This window comes from Rhamphochromis longiceps, linkage group LG18, assembly GCF_057381845.1.
Source record: "Rhamphochromis longiceps isolate RC_006_pf linkage group LG18, R_longiceps_female_GT1.1, whole genome shotgun sequence".
NCBI classification, from domain to species: domain Eukaryota; kingdom Metazoa; phylum Chordata; class Actinopteri; order Cichliformes; family Cichlidae; genus Rhamphochromis; species Rhamphochromis longiceps.
The window spans coordinates 25,485,860-25,509,123 of record NC_140574.1 but is presented as its reverse complement, the minus strand read 5'-3'; the positions used below and the strand labels follow the sequence as shown (position 1 = coordinate 25,509,123).

At 40.3% G+C, this 23,264-nt stretch overlaps 4 protein-coding genes across 6 annotated transcripts; 2 read left to right on the top strand and 2 right to left on the bottom strand.

Moving 5' to 3' along the window:
* On the bottom strand, window positions 1-8,395 carry LOC146648413 (uncharacterized protein C1orf21 homolog). 2 transcript variants are annotated; one of them, XM_085388717.1, is made up of 6 exons: window positions 8,048-8,390; window positions 6,942-7,086; window positions 4,242-4,321; window positions 2,847-2,917; window positions 2,707-2,770; window positions 1-914 (listed from the first exon to the last, which is right to left on the bottom strand). In XM_085388717.1, exons 2-6 carry the CDS (start codon window positions 7,030-7,032, stop codon window positions 876-878), a joined length of 345 nt encoding a protein of 114 aa, XP_085244843.1. In that variant the 5' UTR covers window positions 7,033-7,086; window positions 8,048-8,390; the 3' UTR covers window positions 1-875. The 2 variants fall into 2 exon arrangements, with proteins under 2 accessions (XP_085244843.1, XP_085244842.1); XM_085388716.1 differs by lacking the exon at window positions 1-914 and adding an exon at window positions 943-1,367 and having other exon boundaries at window positions 8,048-8,395.
* Window positions 8,396-8,425: 30 nt separating this feature from the next.
* On the top strand, window positions 8,426-12,600 carry LOC146648412 (vesicle-trafficking protein SEC22b-like). Its single transcript, XM_085388713.1, has 5 exons — window positions 8,426-8,656; window positions 9,967-10,076; window positions 10,178-10,338; window positions 11,362-11,508; window positions 11,698-12,600. The coding sequence occupies exons 1-5, from the start codon at window positions 8,582-8,584 to the stop codon at window positions 11,850-11,852; spliced, it is 648 nt and encodes a 215-aa protein (XP_085244839.1). The 5' UTR covers window positions 8,426-8,581; the 3' UTR covers window positions 11,853-12,600.
* Window positions 12,601-14,583: 1,983 nt separating this feature from the next.
* LOC146648411 (vesicle-trafficking protein SEC22b-B-like) lies at window positions 14,584-18,094 on the top strand. Of its 2 annotated transcripts, none has more exons than XM_085388714.1 (5): window positions 14,584-14,817; window positions 16,961-17,070; window positions 17,151-17,311; window positions 17,414-17,557; window positions 17,719-18,094. In XM_085388714.1, the coding sequence occupies exons 1-5, from the start codon at window positions 14,743-14,745 to the stop codon at window positions 17,868-17,870; spliced, it is 642 nt and encodes a 213-aa protein (XP_085244840.1). In that variant the 5' UTR covers window positions 14,584-14,742; the 3' UTR covers window positions 17,871-18,094. The 2 variants fall into 2 exon arrangements, with proteins under 2 accessions (XP_085244840.1, XP_085244841.1); XM_085388715.1 differs by having other exon boundaries at window positions 17,414-17,572; window positions 17,734-18,094.
* Window positions 18,095-20,083: 1,989 nt separating this feature from the next.
* On the bottom strand, window positions 20,084-23,009 carry imp3 (IMP U3 small nucleolar ribonucleoprotein 3). The gene is made up of 7 exons (XM_085389983.1): window positions 22,803-23,009; window positions 22,561-22,668; window positions 22,298-22,372; window positions 21,345-21,424; window positions 21,187-21,238; window positions 20,986-21,058; window positions 20,084-20,854 (listed from the first exon to the last, which is right to left on the bottom strand). Exons 1-7 carry the CDS (start codon window positions 22,937-22,939, stop codon window positions 20,828-20,830), a joined length of 552 nt encoding a protein of 183 aa, XP_085246109.1. The 5' UTR covers window positions 22,940-23,009; the 3' UTR covers window positions 20,084-20,827.
* Between the last annotated feature and the right edge of the window lie 255 nt (window positions 23,010-23,264).

Below are 23,264 nucleotides of genomic sequence, written 5' to 3'. Positions count from 1 at the left end.
TAAATTACTTAAATCACTTTTATTTTTCCTAGAAAACAAAAAAAAAAAAACCCCAAAACAAAGAAACCGAACACAACAACATAACACCGGTGAATTAGATACATAATGAGACTTGTGTGAAGTTGTGGTGTTCACCTCTTAGGCTTATATGAATCAGACACTAGAGAGGGCTCTATCTGTAACCCATGTGTGACAGCGTGTGTGTGTGCGTCTTTTAATGGTGTAACAGTGTTCTAATGAGGGGAAAGACTTAACTACATGAGACAAAGATTACAACACTTCAACCCTGAGCCTTATTCAACATAAATACTCTACATCAGAACAGAAACAAATATGAGCAGACAAACACTGGAGTGGCCAACATACTGTAGAAAAGAGGTCTGTACTGCGTCTTGGAATGCAGGAAGTTTCCAACCCGTTGACTTGTCGCAGAGGCTTTCAAGGATTAAACGATGCAAGGGCATTATTTTCTATTTGAGTCAGTGTCCACAAGAGCAGTGGTTGTTCCTGTTGCCGGAAATTCACACTGACAGCAGCCTGCGTCTTTCACATGTGTATAGTAAGTCTCGGTGACAGCTATTTATACTGAGAAATTCCAGCAAGGAAAGAAAAGTGTTAGATCCTCCGTTACCCTGTAATGGCTTCAAATCTCATGTCACTCTTGGGAGAACCACGGCGCTGATTTCTGTCATGATCTTTCTGGAACTTGGTCAGACGAGTGGGTAGTGGCAGGAGGGCAAAAAGAAAAAAGTGCTAGTTTCAATACTCCTTCCTTCTCGGGCGTGCACATACATCAAAGAGTCCTCTGGGACACAGTCTATCCATAATGCTGGACAGTTTCTCATACTGGGACGTGTGGATTTGTGACAACCGGGTTATGTCATATCCTCCTCTTCTGAGCAGTAATCCCGGCCCTGGATACGACACACGCGCAGAGTATTCAGGTATTAGCCAGATACAACTAGTTTTACAGTTATAACATTTTGTGTAAACCGACATGTATCGTGGTGGGGCAAATGTAAAATGCACAAGGGAAGTAGAAAAAACACCCAAAATCTCACAAACTGTATTTGTGAGATTTTGGGGAGACAATAACATGATGGACCAGCTGTGGAAATGACAGAACCCCTCACTTATATATATGGGAAAATACCAAGGTGCCCACAGCTGGTGGCTCAGAGCTGTAGTGGTAAACACATTCACCTTACATGCAAAGATCGAGAAACACGTCCAGCCTTAGTGGTCGCAAGCTAATGCACTCCTAGGCCGGTCCCAGGGGCATCTGGTAACGTCTGTTCCAAATTAATATGCACATTCATCCAGTGTGGCAACCCCTTGAAATACAAGGGGGGCAGCAGAAAGCACCTCTGTTAGGATGAAATCTGATTTTAAAAAATAAATAAAATCTAATAAAGTGCTTTAAAGTCACATTTTTTTTCTTTTCACCATAAAACATCCAATTACTCTTTAGACATCAAGATGCTTTGACACTACGGTATTTTCAAAATAAAACCATGTAGTTTACATCTTAAGAGTCACTGCTTTTCAAAATAAAAGCTCCCAGTTAGTTATGGGTATTTACCAGCATGCTTTAAGGCAGGGATGTCCAACTCCAAGCCTCAAGGGCCAGTGTCCTGCAGGTTTTAGATGTGTCCTTGATCCAACACAGCTGATTTAAATGGCTAAATTACCTCCTGAACATGTCTTGAAGTTCTCCAGAGGCCTGGTGATGAACTAATCATGTGATTTAGGTGTGTTGACCCAGGGTGATATCTAAAACCTGCAGGACACTGGTACTTGAAGCCTGGAGGTGGACACCTCTGCTTTAAGGTATAAAAAATGTGAAAGCCAATGCCTTTTAATTAGTTTTCTTGTTCTAGCTTTCTAGTGTTATGAGTATGAGCTGCTGTCTCCTCTCAGCTTTTTCAGCCAATTAAGTGTTTAGCAACAAGCAACAAAGTTTTGGAGTAACAACAATGCCACTGCAAATTCCCTAGAGTCTGACTCAGTCACCACAAAGTTATGCTTTCAGTCTGCAAAAAAATGACTAATGCACACAACTAATCGGTTCATTTGTGCATGTGTTGACAAGGAGGAATGCTAAATTATTTTGCAGCCCCACCGTGCAAAGATAACGCAGCATTTTGTTGAAATATTTGCAGCAAGGTCTCAGTCAAACATGAATGAAAGGAAATGACTTTTTTCAGCTTAAATGGAGTCAAGCAGCGGAAATTCAGGCACGCACTTAAAGAGGCCTCTTTACATTTTGGAAAATCTTACTGAAGCAGGCGTTTATGACGACTTTCAGCTACACATTAACAGTTATTTTGGTCTCTATGAGTTTTTCCAGCAGCAGGACAGTGGGATAATCTCAAAATAAACCACAGTTCTTTTGCAAAAGAGTGACGTAAATGTTCTCGTATAGGTTTTTAAAGTATTTTTGAGCTCTGTGGCACACAGTGGTATAATATTTCAGGATCTGGCAGCACAGCCAATATCCCTTTAAATAACCACAGTGGGAGAATAGAGTGGACGTGACAGATTGAGATTGTTTTGCAGTATCATTATCTCGTCTGCTGTGTCCTCACTTGCTACAGATTTGCAGCACCAATAGGATTAACTTCCATTATGTTATTTAACCTGTTTTTTCCTTACAAAGACACAAAAACATAAATAGATCTCCAGTAAAGGTTTGTCATTCTTTACCTTTTCAATTTTTTCATCTAACATCCGGAAGAATTCTTGCTGACTTTCCGAGGAGTGGATGCTCCTGCGAGGAGGGAAGGAGACCAGGTTAGAGGCTGACAGCATGATAGCACAAATAAAACCATTAGTCAGTCACTTACAGAATTTTTCCATTTCCATTTGATCCTGTTTCATCTCCGTGCGGAGCTTTATCAAGGAGAGCACTTACTTCCTGCAGTATCAAACACACAGATAAATGATTGAGGACAGTGAACAACACCATCAAATGCTCACCTCTGCTCTTTTATAAAGAAGCCTGAAAAACACAGAAATGCAAAACTAAATCATTTTTGAATTATGGAGATCCCAGTGTGCTAAAATGTAAAAATGACTGACTCAACAATGAAATTATTATGCACTTAAAAGCAATAGAAGGAAACTGAAAATAAATGTTTGCTTTTGTTTTTGTTTGCATTTTTATTAATTTTATGCTATTGCTTTCAGATTTGTAACTTTCCTTTACCTACTATGGTAGCCCTGAAAGGTCAAACGCATTGACACTTAAGAAAACACCAGCAAACAGAATAAAGCGCCACCAATAACTAAATAAATATATTTCAATCCCCCAAAACATACCAGAAGTGTTCACCACTTCCACAGCTGGTCCATCTGTTCCCAGAAATACTTCCATTTTTTGTTATTTTTATCACTTGTTTAGCTTTTGCTGCAGTTTTGCTATTTCCATTGTGTTTTGTGTGCTTTGGAAGCATTTTTCTATTTGCAGATGTTTTCTTAAGTTGCTGTGCGCTTGACCTATGAGGGCCACTGTATTATACCTATTTATATATGCAGTTTTTCCTCTGTTGGCTAGATACAGTATCTCAGTTCTTGTGATCATCTGAGTGGTTAGTGTTGTGGGAACAAAGGATGACTGTAAAACTGGGTGAAAGGTTAACAAAGTGACACGTAGCCTTGTCATTTACATTATGGAGCAAAAATGCATAAAGAAAAACAGAAATAAATGTATTTTAGGAAAGCGAAAGAAAATGAAAAGGGTTACATAACTCAGAAATAAATGCATTTAAAATCATAAAAAGAATGGGAGTAATAAGGAAGTTAACATAAAAAGATAAATAGGGAGATTACTACAAAGGCAGAAGTAAATTTAAATTAAAATATCAGCTCATTCAGTTTAATGTTGATTTTCATTTATTTATTTTGTATTAAGAAATTTTCATAATGTCCATATCGCCTGTCAAATAATGAAAAAATGTAACAAAAAACACTTTCTATCCAAAAGTATCACTTTTATATAATCGGTGCCAAGTATATATGGAAGCTCCTCTGTCCTCCTGCATTATTGGGTTACAGTAGTTCCTCATTAACATGCAAATCGATGCTGCACGGTGCTCTAAAGCCTCAGCTGAGTTCGTGTGATCCTGAGGTTCGCGTCACAACTTACCCCGAACAAACTGACTGTGTTTTTACAAGCCGCCATTAAATACTCCACTAAAGACAAAATAAAAAACACAGAGGACAAAAGAAAAACCACGCACCGTGCTTTCCTGGCCGTCCTCTCCCGCCTCTTCTCCGCTGATGTACTTGACTTTCTCCACTCCTTTCATCTTGTACTCATCTGTGACAGAGTGGGAGACAGAGGAGCACATCTCTGATTAATACGCAACAGCAGCAGCAGACAGCAGGCACGCAGAGGATGACCCACTCATGGCCGCTCCGATCACCACAATCCTCCGAGGTTAATAGTTCTCACAGTTCAGTACTTGGTAAAGTAATTATGTGGTTGAATTCTCACACTCTAGACTAAATCCTCTTTTAACAATGGCTGGCAAGCTGCAAACACACGAGCTGTTAGCCTGATTCTCCTCTCCATTTTCTGCCTCACACATGAGCAGTCCCCCTCTTCTCAACCTCTCCCACGCTGCACATTTGGAAAAGAAGAAATGAAAATATAGATATGGCACATAGACTGTTACTGTTCATCTATAGAAGCAATCACATTAATTCAGATGTAAGACGATAACCTGCGTGTTACAGGTTTCATACAGCTACCTGACTACAGGTTTGACTAACTTCTTTATTTAAATTTTTTAATTTAGACTGTTACAAAAACAGATGTGACATGTTTTGTACCTTTACTTATATATACCTTAATATAACCAATACACCTTTTATTAGGAAAAGCTGTACACCTGCTTCTTGATGTAATTACCCAATCAGCCGGATCGTGTGGCTGCAGTGTAATACATTAGCTCGTGCTGATGCAGATCACTTCACTTATTTCACAAACGCTGTATTTTTGTAAGTGCCAGATGGACTGGCTTGTATTTCTGAAACGGCTGATCTTCGAGGATTTTCAACACAAGTCTTTGTTTACCCAGCATGCTTTGGAAAATTAAAAACCCATCCAATGAGCAGCTGTCCTGCACTGCGCATCCTCCATGCGCTCCAGCTTTTAATCACTCTCCATTGATGAGAGTGATTAAAGGACAATGGCCAGACTGTGATTGAATGGCTACAGAATCTCAGATAACCAATATTTACTGTGAAAACTGCAGCAGGCACAGACACCATTACAGCTCTGTTTAATCTTGATTTCTGCTGAGTCTTCAGATTGGAGGGTCACAATTTGGTGTCAACAGCATGAATCAGTGGACCAGGCCTGCCTTGTGTAAAGGCTGCTGCTGGTGGGGTAATGAAGTGGAGAATGTTTTCTTGGCGTATTTTGAGCTCCTTAAAAACCCACTCAGCCATAGTTTGGATGCCACAGCCTATCCGGGTATTGTTGCTGGCCACGTTTGCAGTGCTATAACTGGGGGGGGGGGGGGGGGGGGGGGGATTCAGCAGGAGCGATGTGATGTAATCATGTCTACATGGACGAGGAGCTCAGACGAGACCTCCTGTGGAACCCAGGTCAACAAAAACTGTTATTGAGGCGCATTTACATGTAGATGCCTCTGTGACTGATTTTAACTGTGGCGTTCCTCAGGGCTCGGTCCTTAGCCCACGTCTTTTTTTAAAGGAACGCGCTTCCTCTCAGCCTGATCGTTCACAGTGACAGAGTCATTAACTCTGATATGCAAATGACACACAGGTCTATGTCTTCCTGCTGTACAATAACCCATCAGACTTAAAAATCTATTCATCTGCATTAATTATATCATATACTAGTTGTCTATGTTCTTTTTAAAGCTAACAATGGCAGCTTTGATGTGAAAAAAATCTGCTACCTACACATGCATTTGTTTTCTTGCATTAATTATTACAAGGCTCTTTACAGTGCCATCATTTAGCGCTCACTTCACTGACTCCAGATGAGGCAGAACGGTGTTGCTCAGATCGTAACAGGAAGCAAGAAATGGGAACACATCACTCTGGAGCTGGGCTGCCTTTTCAAAGTCATACTGACTTTAAAATTTTACTTATAACTTTTAAAGCTTTAAATGGCTTTGCTCCAAAGTACATCAGAAACATATTAACCACTTATGTGCCTGAGTGTTTACTTAGATCGGTGAATGCGGCTCTGCTGGTTATTCCAAGGCCTCAACTAATAAATAAAGAACAGAGGGCTGCTGCCAAGTGTGGAACAGTCTGCTGTCTGAGATGAGAATGGAAATGTCTTAATTTGCTTTAAAACCTCTTAAAATGTTTTAATTGAAAATGTTTAATAAATGTTGTTAGCCCCCTCTAGTATGTTCATATTAGCCTTGCCTTTTTATTTCATGTTTTTAACTAGTTCTCTGATTTTGTTTTAAACTTTTTATTTGAAGCACCTTGTGACATTGTTATATAAATGTGTTGTTGTTGTTGTTGTTAAGTTATTGTTACATTATTATTGTACCAAACTGCTGTTTGTCAGTGCCACATACTAAAGTTCAGAACACATTACAATACAAACACAAGACTCCCAGTCAGGTAAACATCCTGAATCTCAGAAAATGTGGCAAAGCTTCCTCATGCTTGCTGTGTCAATAAAGGATAAACTTAAAGGTAGTTCATCTTTATTTCTTTTAAGCATTTCATTTAAAAAAATTGTTACTATAATAACCCTTAATAGCATGTATTTTTCACATTTTACAGATCTGTTAGTAAAATGTTGTGGCACATTCGCTGACAGTCTTATTATTATTCCTAACAGACCTAAAGTCATCTTAGAAATTACAGTATTTTCAGAAAGTACCTGAACAGGTATGTGAGAAATATGAATGTAAAGGTAATTTTTGCATAGACAGACTCACCAGACAGGAGGTCTCCGTTGCTGTAGGCTTTATTTTGCTCCTCCTCACCGTTGGGCACGGCAGACACCTGCTTGGCCGAAGTGCAGCCCATCTCCTTCTTCTCCTCAGCTGCTCTTTACCTCAGCCCCGAGCATGACAGGCACACCTGGGGTAGCGGAGGACAGTTATGAGGAAGTGACGACCCATACTTAGATAAGGCGAAGGGATCACACAGGAGGGGGGAAACTGAAGATTTTGTCTCTGGGGATCACGATCAGTGCACAGGAAAGAAATGCAAACTAGCCTTAATGTCCCCGAACTCCAGCCATGAGAATCACTGTTTCCATAATCAATTAGTCATGAAGCGCCCCACCCTAGAATTAAAACACGCGGGCATCTTCAACTATTCTACCAGAGACAGTATAATGGATGGTTTCTCCTGGTTATGAATCACGCACACGTCGCTCTGGCAGCCACAGCGTGCGCACGGCGGTGCCAGCTGCACCGCAACAATAAGGCCATTCAGGGTGTTGGGATGCCACTGTGCCAAGCCGCCGGGTCATTTTTATTAGCGAATGGGGGCTTTCTGTGGCGCTCAGAGGATTAAAGCGACTGCGCACAAATGTTCCCATCCTCACCGTTACACCGGGCTATAGGAGCCACAGAAATATGGCTAACAGTCTGTTACACCTAATCACTTGATCGCACGCTAAGTGCTTTGCATTAGGCTCTGGAAAATACAAAGTGCTTCATCCCCTTATGTTATGAATGATCCTGCGGGGTCCAGCTGTAGGGGACTCAGCTGTTCCCGCACCCTAAACAAGCCTTCTTACGACTGGCTTTAATTTGCACATTTACACAGATAAAAATAAATAAATAAATAAATACAATAAAAAAAATTAAAAAGCGACATCTCCTCGCGACACATTTAGTTGTAGACAAGCAAATAGAGAAGAACTGCTTTTAAAGCCGCAGAATAGCCACAATCTTCTCATCCAGGGGACTTATACAAATAGGGGGGGGGGACCTACGATTCCACGGCCAACAGGAAAACGACCTCAGACAGATAAAATAAAAATAAAGCAAAAAATGAGATTGTAAGTGCTGCGCTCTCGGAGCTAGATTACCTCTCTGGTGTGTCCATGCTTCTCTGTTTTTTTTTTTTTTTAGTTCAGGGAGACTTCAGTCTAGACGGAGAAGCCAGCCAGACCGCATCTGCATGTCTGAGCCCAGCACACACGGGCATCAGCAGTGGAGGTGCAGGCGCTCCGTCTGCCAGCTGTCTACTGCACGCGCTGCTGGAGCTCGTGACCCCATACCCGCTCAGAGTGACCCAACAGCGCCTGCTCGGCAGGGGATACACCGGCGACTCAAAACACGGCTCATGCGGGCTTGTTTTTCAGGGGAAATACACACAAAGAAACCCAGTTAGCGTCCCAGGAACCACAGCATACCTCTACGCGACTGAAAAATGACGACTCCGGGTAGGGCGGTCTTGTGAATGTTGCCGGTTGCCAGTCGGACCTATTTCGCGGGCGCACCGTAAGCTTCCGTCCAACGCATTTAGCGTTTATCCTGCGTTATCGAACAGGCAAAAAAGACGTACAAAGTTATAAAGTTGACTCTCTCCAGTTGACAGCAGATCCCCGACCTCAAACACCATGATTTTACTGACAATGGTTGCTCGTGTGGCAGACGGACTTCCGCTCGCTGCGTCTGTACAGGAGGATGAACAGGTATGAATGAAAGCTGAGCCCCTCGTATGGAGATACCTGCACATCAAACTGTTCTTTAAACAATAATAGTGTGCTTTTTTTTACACGCTTGGTGCTCTAGAAGATAATGTCGCGATTTTATTTCAGCTTTAGCTAAAGTTGTAATTATTGAGGAACACTGAGTGTATCGTATTTTATACAAACAACTGAAAGTTGAGTTGAACATAAGAGCAGTTTGTTCTGGTCCCAGTCGACAGAAAAATGTCTACAAAGTGCTAATGTCATGTCTTTTTAAATTTAACTGTGAAACCTGTTAGTTTAGATTTTAATGTGGTGGACTATTCTGTATGCAACTGTGGGGATCTGAACTTTAAAGTGATACTTTATTTAATAGCTGTATTTAAAAACCGAACATCAAATGCAGGAGGAAAAAAAGTGATTTAAGTAACTTTTAACGTGGCGTGGGAGTGCCAGACGGGGTGGTCTGAGGATTTTAAAAACCTGCTGATCTACTGAGATTTCTCCACACAACTATCTCTAGGTTTTAAAACAAGAAATTAAAAGAGAAACATAAAATATCCAGTGACTGTTAGAATGTCCAGACTGGTTCAAGCTGACGGTAAGGCAACAGTATAATTAATACAATCATGTTATGCAGAAGAGCGTCCCTGAACGTGCAACACGTCAAACTTTGAAGCAAAAAGGTTACAGCAGCAGAAGACCCCACTAGGTACCACTCCTGTCAGCCAAAAACAGCAAACCAAAGCAACAATATAAGATGGCATGGATTACGCAGTATAAAGTGCACAAATGCAAACTCTTTCTGTCTTTAGCGTGCTTTACTTAAGGAGAAAACGAAATCTCCACTCTATGGCAATAGACAACTTATGAACATTGGTGAAGCTGCAATACTGTGAACAAACATTCAGCAAGTTGTTGAATGTTTGGACGTGAGCACGTGTGAACATTGACTACAGCGACAGAACAGGACAATAACTAAATTCCTACATTCTCATGGATCCACATAAGTAATAGGGAGGAAAGGGACAAGGTCCAAACAGTAATTGAATATCCCTGAACTGTGAACCTGAATTGAGTCCCCTGATTACTGCAGAGAGCAGGCCGCATCACCAGTGGTTGTTAGGTTTAATTCTCTGTATCCAGCTACAGGCTTTTCTGTGGATGTGATTCTGTAATGAAACTACAGATCAATGAATGACCTTTTGAACATATTGTTTACACTGTGTGGGTAATATGCAATGACCAAACGACTAAAGTAATTAAATATGAATAAGAATGAGCTTAAGTCTGTTTTTATCTGTCTTTGTCAGTCAGAAAGAGATCTCCAGCAGTACCAGAGCCAGGCCAAGCAGCTGTGCCGTAAACTGGACGCTCAGAGTCCAGAACGCTGCACCCTCGAGGCTGGGGACATGAACTTTCAGTAAGATCACTCAGCATAGAACATTTTGTAGATAATTTTGGTGAGCTTTAACTTGAATCACAAAGGTCATAAAATCATTAATGGTTTGGCCTCATTTTCAGCCTTTTAATATCCCAGGGTGTATGCTACCTGTCCCTCTGCGAGGCTTCTTTTCCCAGAAAGATGGCTTTTGCATACCTCGAAGACCTCAGCAATGAGTTTTATGACCAGTATGGAAGGAGAATACCCACAGTAACCAGGCCCTACTCTTTCATAGAGTTTGGTGAGACTGGTGTTAAAAATCCTTTAATACAGTACATTTGAAAAGTATTCACAGCTCTTTACTTGTTCCACATTTTTTCATGTTACAGCCTTATTCCAGAATAGATTAACTTTATTTTTCACCCCAGAATTCTTTACACAATACCCCACAATGGCAAAGTGAAAAAAGTCTGCAACAGAAATTTAAAGCAGCGACAATCTGTAGCGATGGTATTGGCCAGGTGATGCTTAGACATGATGCTTGGCATTCAGGCCAAAGAGTTCAATGTTTGTTTCACCAAACCAGAGAATTATGTTTCTCAAGGTTTGAAAGTCCTTCAGGTGCATTTTGGCAAACTCCAGGTGGGCTGTCATGTGCCTTTTACTGAGTGGCTTCCCTCTGGTCACTCTACCAATCTGTCCTGATTTCTGGAGTGCTGCAGAAATGGTTGTCCTTCTGGAAGATTCCCCCCTCCCCACAGAGCAATGCTGGAGCTTTGTCTATCTGTTTTTCTGCACCCTTCACAAGATCTGTACCTCGACACAATCCTGTCTTGGAGGTCTACAGACAACTCCTTGGAGTTGGGCATGGCTTGGTTTGTGTTCTTGCATGCACTGTCAAGTGTGGGACCTTATATAGAAAGATGTGTGCTTTTCCAAATCATATCCAATGACCTGACTTTACCACAGGTGAACTCCAATCAAGGTGTACAAACATCTAACAGATGGTCAGTGGAAACAGGATGCGCCTGAGCTCAAAATTGGGAGTCATTGCAAAGCCTGCAAATATTTATGTGTGTTATTTTTAGATTGTTTTATTTGTTACAAATTTTCAGGACTTTCAATCTTTTTTCACTTTGCTATTATGTCATTTTGAGGTGAAAATGAATTTAATCTATTTTGGAATAAGGCTGTAATGTGACAAAATTTAGAATAAGGGAAGTGCTGTGAATACTTTCTGGATGCATCGCAAACAAATAAGTGACACTACTCACTTTCTACAAAAAGAAAGAAAATTTTTATAGTATCCTACATGTTGTTCCAGACACCTACATCCAGAAAGTTAAGAAGTCATATGTGGACAGCAGAGCTCGGAGGACCTTGAGCAGTGTTAACACAGAGCTGCAGGACATCCAGAGAATTATGGTTGGAAATATTGAGGAGGTCCTGCAGAGAGGAGAAGCTCTTTCTGGTAAGTACTAAAAAAGAACTGGATGATATTCAGAAAATAATGGTGGCAAATATTGATGAAGTCCTGCAGACACTCTCTCTGTGGTAAGTGTAGCCAGTGTTGGTAACACATGCCATCAAATGGGAGATTCTGATCAAAATTACCAATCAGAACAAAATTAATGTTTCCTTCATCCTATTTGTTTCTCAGCTATCTGCACAAAAGCCAGCAATCTCTCCAACATGGCAGAAAAGTACCACAAGGATGCCAAATATCTCAACACTCGCTCCACCTATGCTAAGTTTGCGGCTGTGGCAGTGTTGTTTGTCACGCTCATCTTCTACGTGCGTTTCTGGTGGCTCTGATGTACGTCCAGACAAGGATTTCGACACGAAGCTGGAGTTTCTCCTCGAAGAGCACTTAAACTCATGTTACAGTCTGTTATTACCAGGGTGCCTTGAAACAGTCTTAAAGACTGTTTCAGTCTTACGGACCTGTGTTGAATGTAGACGTTCTTTCTGTGATTTACTCAGTCGTGGGTTATACAATAGAAGCTGAGCTGTAAGTCTTTATTGGGATGTTTAATGGGCTTTTGTGTGATAGAAAGGCTTTTATATATAGTAAATGTGCATACTGGAAACATTAAAGGGGACCCATCAGGCTCATTTATGGTTTCATATTTATAGCTTCAGAGCAGTTTTGCATGAGTCAAAGATCAAATGAAGCTTCTTGATCTTACGCTGGGCCTCAATTAAATTTCATGCAAGCTTCACCTTTTTTAGCTGACTTTTTTCTCATTGGCTGCTGCTCATTAGCAGGTGGGTCTGTGCTCACAGGCAGAGCTGTGTGCCCGAGGTGACCAGATTAGAGATCTGCACTGTTATATATACAAGAGAAAACAAGCATGACAGGTGACCTTTAAGAGCAGAAAGAGTTCGTGTTTCTACACACTGATGTTGGAGATTCTGTTAGCGTGTTAGCACTGATGAGAATCCATGTAAGCATGTGCAGGGGTTAGAGTCTTAAAACTGTGATCAAATGTGAATGTTTGTTTACAAAGTTTACACAAGCGTGAGAAAGTGTTATTAAAAATGTTAAATATTTATCAAGAAATCAATCTGCTTGACTTTTCTTTATATGACACAATTTATGTGAAAATCTTCAAGGCTTCAGTGCTGACGTGAAGTGAATAACACTGATTATCTCTTCATCGTGGCAGCTGTTAGTGGGTGGGGATATATTAGGGAGCTAGTGAACATTTTGTCCTCAAAGCTGGAAAAATGAGCAGGTGTGAGGTGTTCTCGGTCTGCAGTGGTTAGTATCTATCAAAAGTGATCCAAGGAAGGACCGGTGGTGAACCAGCGACAGGGTTACTGATGCACTTGTGGTCCAATCCAACAGATATGCTACTGTAGCTCAAATTACCCAAAAAGTTCATGCTGGTCCTGATAGAACCGTGTCTGAATAAAAGGAGCATCACTTACCAGGGAACACCTGGCAGCATGATGCACAATGGGAGGAAGGCAAGCTGGTGGAGGCAGTGTGATGCTTTGGGCAATGCTCTGCTGGGAAACCTGTCATTCATGTGGATGTCACTTTGACACGTACTACCTTCTTAAGTAGAAGACCATGTGCACCCTTCATGTAAACAGCATTCCTTGATGGCTATGGCCTCTTTCAGCAGGATGATGCGCCCTGCCACAAAGCAGGAATTTGAGAAGCACAACAGTGAGTTTGACGTGTTGATTTGGCCTCCAAATTACCCAGATATCAATCCAACTGTGTCAGCCAGTGTGGTTGTGTTGGTCACTCTCATACGAACAACACGCCCGTGGTGATACTACGATCAGTTCGGGCAGGTTGTTCCATCTTCTTCACTCCCAATTCTGGAGGTAGTCTGATAAAATCCAGCTGTGCTTTTGTGATTAATTGTTGTGGTTGATTGATTTCTCTCTCCTCTGTTTAATTTTAAACAAGTTTTTGACAGATTCATAAACTGTACTTTCTTATTTTTAGGTCAGGTCATCTAATAAATTTCTTCAGAACTGTAAAGACTTTAACTGCTATTTCAATTGATCACATACAAGTTTGCAACTTGGTTTAAACAATTAACAAATTTCTAAAGTATTTGTGCTTTCTTGTTTTTAGTACAGAGCGTCTAATAAATTTGTTAATCCCTCTTTAGACAAACCAAGCAGCTCGTGTTTACACAAACTCAGAGCAAACAAGAAAAACAGAAAAAGCGAGTCGGACCAGCGAGGCTGAGCTGCTTTTTATGATTACTTTTATGAAAATCACTGAGCTCTGACTGTAAATGAAGAAAGACAACAAAGACTCTGTTCATTTTTAAACTGTATATAAAAGATATACAGCCAGCCACTGTGGCATCACCCTCTGGTTTCCTGTTCTTTAATTAGACTAAGTTGTAAGTTTGTGCCAACATAATATTAAGGCCTCGTTAATCGGTTGTAGAGACGTTTAAATATCCTCTTTTTATTGCAGAAAATGTTTTTGATTAATATGCTTCATTAATTTGTTTGAATTTATAAATAGTCTCATCTACTGTTTATTTGCCTGCTGTGATAGCAACGTTGGTCTTTCACCTTCTGAGTCTGTATGTGTGCCAAAGTACTTAAAACGTCCTGATATACTTCCTGTTGCAGTAGCAGGATGTCATTAGTTATGAGTACTTTGGTATGTGTTTACAGTACTGTGCAAAACTCTCGAGACATTCCTCATTTGTATTTATTTTGCTTCCAAGGAACCAACTTTAAATTATATCTTTAGGCACTTTGTTACAGCTTCCTGTTGCAAAGAAATATAATGAATAAATGAATCAGTGAAAAATATCAAAGATTGTCAAGACTGACAAACATAAAATAGTATTTTTGCACCAACAAGGTGATTCCTAAAGAGCAATTAGTTAGAAACTTGGCCTCAGCATGGTGTACTGTGTGTTCTTAAGAAATGTGAGGAAACTGTAGATAGAGAGATAGAATTTAAACAATAAAAACTAACAATAATAACTGGTGCACAGTGTAACTTTTTTCTCTTCTCCGCTGCTGGGTGATGGACCACCATCGGTACAGGTGATAAACCAGTTGTATCACATACTTTGCACACTGCCTCTGACTGACAGCAGAGCTCACTGCAGGCAGACGAGCCATCCCTCGATTTCCATCGGACAGTCAATACGCTCTCCCGGCTGGATAATAAACTCCCCTAGCTGACGGCAGATCCTCAACTTAAAACACCATGATTTTGCTGACAATGATCACTCGTGTGGCAGATGGACTTCCGCTCGCTGCGTCTGTACAGGAGGATGAACAGGTATGAATGAAGGCTGAGGACCCCAGTATGAAGATACCTGCACACCAAACTCCTCTTAGAAAAGGATTTGTTTCTTACACTTGGTGCTCTAGGGGATGATCCATGAGTTTATTGCAGCTTCAGCTCAAGTTGTAATTTATTGAGCAGCACTAGGTGTAAGATGTTTTACAAATGAGAAGCGACTGAAAGTTGAGCTGAATATAAGATTTTCTGGTCCCAGAAAATCCTGCAAAAGTACTAATGTGATGGAATATGTGCTAATAACATGATGCGAAACTTAGGAGTCTATCTCTGCCTGTAACTGTGGGGATCATTTTATTACAAGAAATAATCAGATGCAATATTAACAAGGCTGGTTCAGATCACACCGTTACCTCTTTATAAAGTACCCCATTATCAGGTTTAATTATGCAAATAATCCAGATAGAGAGACTACCAGACTGTGATTTTCCAGTGAATGAGAGCAAATATTTTTGTAAATATTTTGTAATTTCACACAAAAAGCTTTAAAAGGAAAAGCATGAAAAAGAAATGTATCTCAGTTTTCCTCCACACAGACATTTTGCAGGTTCCACGTGTGAACGACTCTCTGATGAGAATAATGTATACATGCTCTCATCAGATAGTGTATTATGTACATGTGTTCAACTGCTCATTAATGTAAATATCTAATCACCCAAACACATGACAGCAACTCAATGCACTCTATGCATTTAGACATGGTTAAGATGACAACCGAGCATCAGAATGAGGAAGGAAGGTGATTTAAGGGACTTTGAATGTTGAATGATTGTTGTTGTCAGACAGGCTGCTCTGAATATTGTAGGAACTGATTATTTGTTGGGATTTCCCCACACGGGAGAGGATTATAAAGAATGACCAGAGAAAGAGAAAAATAGCCAGTGAGCAGTATAATGATCAGACTGGCTCAAGCTGACAGGGAAGGCGACAGAAACTCAAATAACAGTTTTTCAAATTCATAGTATGAAATAAAGCATCTCTGAATGCACAAAACATCATATCTTGAAGCAGACAGGCTACAGGAGCAGAAGACCGCATTGGGTGCTGCTTCTGCCAGCTAAGAACAGGAAACTGAGGCTACAATTTACACAAAACTTTCCCAAAGTCATGCAACAGAAGATGAAAAATGTTGTCTGGTCTCATAAATCTTTGTTTCTGCAGCAACATTCAGATGGTAGGCTCAGAATTTAGCATAAAAAACATGCAGGCATAGATCTATCCTGCTTCGTGTCAGTGGTTTATTCTACTGGTGGTGGTGTAATGTTGAGAATATTGGCACAGCTGAGCATCGCCTATCCCCTACCCAACCCTGTGGCTTGTCATGTCTGTCATAATGTTGTGCTGTGGCCATTCATGTGCTTTTTTTTGTGCAGAGGAGTTTTTTTGTTTCCTGTTCTCGTGCTGTCCTACCATGGAAGCACAGCATGAGTGGAGGTCTCTTTTTTTCCTCTTGTACCCTCCCGTTGTTGTGTACATTTCAGTGTTCTTTTCTGTAACGCTACCGATCTCCGACTTGTAACCCCATGTGATGTCTATGTTATGTGTGTAAGGTCGGGGAGGGGAGGGGGGTCCCATTTTCACTGCACGGCAACCTGCTTGTGACAAATAAAGCTTGATTGATTCTGATTCGTTTAAACACCACCTGAGCATTGTTGCTAACTGCATTCACCCTTTTATTGGCACATTTACTGATGGCTGCTTCCAGCAGGATAACACACCATGTCCCCCAGCTCATTTCATATCAAACTGGTTTCTTGAACATGACATCAGATATTAATCCAATAGAGCAGCTTTGGGATGTGATACAACAGAAGAGTCACATAATGGTTGAGCAACCAACTGAGTTGCTGTCATGTCAACTTGGACCAAAATCTCTGAGGACAGTTTCCGGCACCTTCTGACGTTGCACCATAACGAATTAAAACAGTTTGAAAGGTAAAAGGATCCAACATGGTACTAGCAAGGTGTATAATAAAGTTTCTGAGTTTGTAGGCATTGCTTCTTGAATTTTATACTGTTTACACTGTGTGGGTACTTGGTGATGAATGCATAAACGACTAATCATTTTAACTTTAAGTGAGATAAGAATGAGCTCAAATCTGTTTTTATCTGCCTTTGTCAGTCAGAAAGGGACCTCCTGCTGTACCAGAGCCAGGCCAAGCAGCTGTGCCGTAAACTGGACGCTCAGAGTCCAGAACGTTGTACCCTTGATACCGGGGACAAGAACTTTCAGTAAGATCACACATTTTGTTGATAATTTTGGTGAGGTTTAACTTGAGTCAAATATAACTAATGGTTAGGCCTCGTTTCAGTTTTTTAATATCCCAGGGTGTGTGTTACATTATCCTCTGCGAGGCTTCTTTTCCCAAAACGATGGCTTTTGAATACCTCGAAGACCTCAGCAAAGAGTTTTATGTCCAGTATGGAAAAAAAGTACCCACAGTATCCAGGCCCTACTCTTTCATAGAGTTTGGTAAGACTGAAGTCCAACATCTTTTATCACACAGAGACATGGCGCTAATCCCTGTAAACAAATAAAATGAACATTTTTATAGCATCTTACATCTTGTTCCAGACACATATATCCAAAAAGTGAATAAGCCATCTGTGTCGATCAAACTCCGGAAGACCTTGGCAAGTACTAAAAAAGAGCTGGAAGATATTCAGAAAATAATGGCGGAAAATATTGCTGAAGTCATGCAGAGAGACCCTCTCTGTGGTAAGTGTAGCAGGCGTTGGTAACACATCCCATCAAATGGGAGGTGCTGATTCTATTCAGAATTATGTAGACAATTTGTTATTATTCCAATTTACAAATTACAATGTACATGTATTCAGAGATGTTCAGTTCATCCCAATGTTTCGATTTTATCCCCTCAGATATTGCCAAAAAAGTCAGCAACCTGAGCAGCTTTTCAAAAAGTTGTCGCAGCAACGCCAAAGATGTCAACACCTCCCCCGGCTATGCTAAGGCTGTAGCTGTGGCTGTGTTCATCACACTCATCATCTACATGCGTTTCTGGTGGCTCTGATAGACGCTGGGACAAGGACGTCTCCTCGACCGGCACCTAAACTAATCATACATTGTGTGCCATATACAGCCCACTTTGATGTGAAGTGAGCCGGACCAGTGATAAACATATAAAGTTACAGAATAGTTTCCTTTTTAGCCAACTTGCTTCACATTGGCTTTCCCTCATAAACAGGTTGGTGGAGCTTCTGGCAGCATTTCAGCACTGATGGAGAGTCCATGTAAGCATGTCCAGATGTTAGAGTCTTAAAACTGTGATGTTTGTAATTAAAGTTTAAACAAGTGTGAGAAAGTGTTATTAAAAATGTTGAATATTTACCAAGAAATCAATCTGTTTGAGTTTTATATATGACAGTTTATGTGAACATCATGAAGGTTGCAGGCCCTTTCTATATACACACAAAGAGGGTAAAATAAGTATTGAACACCTCACTAATTTTCTAAGTAAATATATTTCTAGCGGATCTATTGCTATGAAATTCTCACCATGTGTTGTTCAGTTTCCCCACACAGGAAGCATCTTGAAGCTGTAATCACCAACGAAGGCTTTTGTACAAAGCATTCAATTATTTTCAGTATGTACAACACTTTTCCCCCTCTATCATTCCCATTACTACACATAATTTATGACCATCTGTGGTTTGATGTTCTTGTGTGGATTGGACAGGTTTTTACTGACATATGGTGGGAATTTCATGTCAGTAGCACCTTTAGAAATGTATTTACTTAGAAAATTGGTGACATGTTCAACACTTATTTTACACACTGTTTATACAGTGGTGTGGAAAAGTCTTTTATCCCATTCTTGGTTTTCTTTTTTGTATGTTTGTCATACTGAAATGTTTCAGATTGTCAAACAAATTTAAGTGTTAGACAAAGATAACACAAGCAAACACAAAATGCAGTTTCTAAATGAAGGTGGGGGGATTACCCTAAGAGCACAGCGACAACTCATACAAGAGATTACAAAAGACCACAAGAGACAGAACGACATCCAAAGAACTGCAGGCCTCACTTGTCTGAGTTCATAACTCAAGCATAAGAAAGAGACTGAGCAAAAATGGCATCCATGGCACAGTTGCAAGACGAAAACGAAGAACAGGAAACCAAACGAAAAGAAGCATCATGCCAACATTAAAATATGGCAGTAGTTGTGTGATGGTCTGCAGATTTTTTGCTGCCTCAGGACTGGAAGACTTGTTGTGATAAATGGAACCATGACTTCCTTCTACCAAAACATCCTGAAGAAATATATCCAGCCATGTGTCCGTGACCTCAAGCTGAAGCACACTTGGGTTCTACAAGAGGACAATGATCCAAAACACACCAGTAAGTCCGCCTCTGAAAAACAAAATGAAGACTTTGGAGTGGCCCAGTCAGAGTCCTGACCTGAATCCGATTTTAAGATCATGAGTGGATGACCTTAAAAAGGCAGTTCATGGTGGAAAACCCTCCAGTGTGTCTGAGTTAGAACAATTCTGCAAGGATAAGTGGGCCAAAATTCCCCCACAGCGACGTGAAAGACTCATTGCAGTTGTTGCTTCTATGGCTGAGCCAACCAGTTATTAGGTTTAGGGGGCAATCACTTTTCACACAGGGCCATGTAGGTTTGGATTTTTTTCCACTTCACACTAAGCATTTAGGAACTGCACTTTGTGCTTACTTGTGTTATCTTTGTCTGATATTTACATTTGTTTGATACGAACCCCCCCCCCCCCAGAATATCAGGAAGAGTACTGGTGATTCCCAAAATCATCTTTGATATGTTTGTTGTAACTTTTTATCCACCAGTATGTATAGGTGCATAAATATAACTAAACACATTTTCCAGTTCAATTTTACAAATAAAAATCAGAAAAAAATAGACGAGCACTTTATTTTGTGATAAAGATGTCAAATTACAGTTAATTACTTGCATTCCTGAACAAAAAATTCTGTTTTGAATGTTTGAGTGCATTTGCCTAATAAATAAAAATGTTTTGTCGTACTAAAAAGGTTTTTGTCAAATTTCTAAAATATTTGTAATTTGTTTTAGTACAAAGGGTCTAATAAATTTGTTAATCCCTGTATAGACAAACCAAGGAGCTCGTGTTTACACAAACACAGAACAAATAAGAAAAACAAAAAAGCGAGTCAGACCAGAGGCTAAGCTGCTCTTTATGATCCCCAAATGAACAAAGACGACAAAGGCTTACTGCTGTATTAAAGACGTACGTGTGTGTGTGTGTGTGTGTGTGTGTGTGTGTGTGTGTGTGTGTGTGTGTGTATATATGTGACATGATCTGCTAGTTCGAAAAGCTTTTTTATTTTTTAAAATTCGAGCTACGCTTTTTTCGCCATTGCCATTTGCCCTTCACACAATAAAACTGAGGGATGTTGGACACCAACAAGGACCATGACTTACAAAATAAACACGCTGTATTAACTAAGGCTGAGAACTGGTGATTGAGTCCATGAACGCATCAGGGAATCATTTATTGAGGTTACAAAAAGAGGGCGCTAAGAGGCATTTTCCTATAAACTTCTATAAAACTGGCAAACACCATAGTCGCCCCCTGCTGGTCATTAGAATAAATGTAGGTTTAGGGTATGCCCATCTTTTTAAAAAAAAGTTTACAAAATCTTGTGGTAGTGGCGTTTCTGCAGCTTTAGTGACAACAATACAGACTCACCTCAACTTTTACAATCAGTTATACTTGGACACTCACTGACACACATTTTACAGCTGCCGTTCAAATACAAGAGCTTCTGTCAAAGTGTGACAATAGTAAAATTCCTCTTTGTTCTCCGGACTGCTCGAGTAAGTCCTGGGTTCTGGGGACGCAGGAGCACTTTTCACTTTTTCCCCAGTTTACATAATAAAAGGAACCCACACTGTAGTTTTTCCTCAGCAAAGTAAAAAAAGCAGAGATCTTCTTTCCATCGCTCAGTGTGATGAATGACTTTGGGAGAACAGATTTATGCCATCATATCAAAGTCGTCCCGCTGCAAAAGAGAAACAGTGATGAGCTTCAAGGCATCAGAATTCGGATTCAGTCCTGAAAACTGTCGATTTAAGTAACAGATAATCATTCGTAACTGAAATATGTACATACAAACTCTGACAAATCACTCACCTCTTCATTGTAATTCATCACGTGCTGCTTGATCTTCGAGGAGTCCACCCACGTGACGAAATCTTCCATATTTCTTACATTTAAAAAAGTTACAGTAATAGTGTCAGCATTTTCACATGTGCAGTATAGTGAAGCATCTGTGTCAAAGGCCCTCTGTGTTGGTAAAGATATTGTGAGAAGACTAAATACCCGGAGACCAACCTTGTGACTAGAAACGCTGGGTCTGTAACAATATCCGGGCCAACACGCACATCTGTGACTGAGTCAAGGACAACACTGAATCTGTTTTAATCCTTGAATGAAGACAAATCTGAAGTGTTAAGCATAACAATTTACAGTAACACAGCAGTCAAGGATACGCCCTTGTTCGATGAAAGTAATTGCCGTCTTCAGGTTCTGAGCCATACGAAGATTCAACATGATGCTGGGCAGCCGCCTCCTGCAGGAATCACACAGACAAAGTATACATAGAGGCTTGCATTTATACACAGCACTGTATAAAAGCCTCAAGCCACCTCTCATTTCTTTATATTTTGCTAGGAAGATGAGAAATACATGCAGAGATTTAATGAAACATGTCCAAACATGCATTGAAATACAGTATATAATAAACAGTCTGTACAATTCTAACAAACTTGAAACTCAAAATTTGACCACCTTCATGCTTCAACATAGCTTGCTTGTCATTTCTTTGTGTTCAGGAATATTTCTCCTTGCTTCTGGAAGAACATTCAAAGCTCTTCCTTGGATGTTCGCTGACGTTTGTTCTGTTCTCTATCAAGATGATCACACACTGAGATCCAGACTCTGGGGAGGCCAATCAACGACTGATACTGTTGCATAGTGTGTTCTTCTATCCAGGTATGGATAGAAGCCTTGAATGGCAAATGAAGCCATTGCCAATCACCTGTTTTCCAAGTGGTACTGCATGGTGGATCAAAATCTGATGGTAGTTTTCTGTGTTCATAATTAAATGAAATTTGACAAGATCCCCAACACCACTGGCTGAAATGTAGCCTCAAAGCCAGGAGTGACAAAAGAGCCTTTATGCTTGAACAGTTCATAAGTCAGTTTTAAGTGGCTTAGCAAAACAAAATGATCAGGCACAAGCACTGGACTAAGAATGAGTGAAAAAGCAGCCAATCTCCAATAACGAACTTTCAGAAAGCCTGTAGAACTTTGCACAAGACCACTTTAAAAATTACATGAAATTCTGGCGCCTCAGAAGCAAAATATAAAAAATGAGGAGCACCTCCAGACTTTTCCACAGTACAGTACACTTTATGAGTTTAAGATATACACATAAATGTACCTGCAGAATGAAGAAGCTGTGACTTTCTCTGTGAGGGACAAATTCTGTCTGGTGGGGATGAGACCAATGCTGTATCTGAGGTGAAGGAAGAAAAAGATTCTCTGTGTAATATCAACAAAGGTTTAGAAAACAATAAACAACACAGCAATCAAAATCTGCTCAAAACCACACAGGAAACAAGCGCAGAGTTAAAAGATGTCAGCTTGAATTAACATTAAGAGGATTTTATCCATATTAAATAACTGTAATATCCAAAACCTTACAGTTTTTCCAGTAATTGATGTGTGCTCTGTGCTCTGAAGCCATCTTTCTCATCCAGGTCTCTGATTTTTCTGGCCAGGTCTCTGACATTCCGACTAAGCTTGTTGTACCTGAGACACAGGAGGAAAAAATGGTGTCTGTGTGATTTGTAAATATCAGCTGAAATATGGTATAAAAATGTGTTTATACGTCTATACAGTGTAAATAACCGATGCTAAAAGCTAGCTAGCGGCCACAGACTCACTTGGTGTAGTCCTCCCTTTTCTCGATGTGATACTTCCGCAACACCTTGACCTCGTGCAGGTTGTTGTCTACCTCCCAGTTGATGAAGTCGACCTTCTTCAACAACTTCTGTTCGTGATACTTTAATTTACGAACCATTTTCACAGCGTTTCACGCCACTTCTGGAGAAACAGGAAGCACGTGCTGTTATTTTTCTTCTTCGTCATCGAGAACTGAAGGTGGTGGCCCGCAACAGCGCCCCCACCCCGCAACCTAACAAAACACGGTAGCACAGATTTATCATCTGTGCTACCGTGTTTTATTGTAACAGAAACCTCGTGGTTTTTTAAAATAATAATTTTTAATACTAATGTAATCGTAATCGTTTGCTTACTCACAAATATCAAATGTGATTGGAAAGTCACTCTAGGTTGTTATTATTAGAGTTATAGATAAATACAGACCATTTACCATTTATTTACCA

Coding starts and splice junctions, on each gene's coding strand:
- LOC146648413 (XM_085388716.1), bottom strand. CDS start 7,032: ATGGGCTGCACTTCGGCCAAGCAGGTGTCTGCCGTGCCCAACGGTGAG. Junction 4,322..6,941: donor CAACGGAGACCTCCTGTCTG/GTGAGTCTGTCT, acceptor ACTCTGTCACAG/ATGAGTACAAGATGAAAGGA. Junction 2,771..2,846: donor AATGGAAATGGAAAAATTCT/GTAAGTGACTGA, acceptor CCCTCCTCGCAG/GAGCATCCACTCCTCGGAAA.
- LOC146648412 (XM_085388713.1), top strand. CDS start 8,582: ATGATTTTACTGACAATGGTTGCTCGTGTGGCAGACGGACTTCCGCTC. Junction 8,657..9,966: donor CTGTACAGGAGGATGAACAG/GTATGAATGAAA, acceptor TGTCTTTGTCAG/TCAGAAAGAGATCTCCAGCA. Junction 10,077..10,177: donor GCTGGGGACATGAACTTTCA/GTAAGATCACTC, acceptor CCTCATTTTCAG/CCTTTTAATATCCCAGGGTG.
- LOC146648411 (XM_085388714.1), top strand. CDS start 14,743: ATGATTTTGCTGACAATGATCACTCGTGTGGCAGATGGACTTCCGCTC. Junction 14,818..16,960: donor CTGTACAGGAGGATGAACAG/GTATGAATGAAG, acceptor TGCCTTTGTCAG/TCAGAAAGGGACCTCCTGCT. Junction 17,071..17,150: donor ACCGGGGACAAGAACTTTCA/GTAAGATCACAC, acceptor GCCTCGTTTCAG/TTTTTTAATATCCCAGGGTG.
- imp3 (XM_085389983.1), bottom strand. CDS start 22,939: ATGGTTCGTAAATTAAAGTATCACGAACAGAAGTTGTTGAAGAAGGTC. Junction 22,373..22,560: donor CATCAATTACTGGAAAAACT/GTAAGGTTTTGG, acceptor CCTTCACCTCAG/ATACAGCATTGGTCTCATCC. Junction 21,239..21,344: donor TACTTTCATCGAACAAGGGC/GTATCCTTGACT, acceptor ACTCAGTCACAG/ATGTGCGTGTTGGCCCGGAT.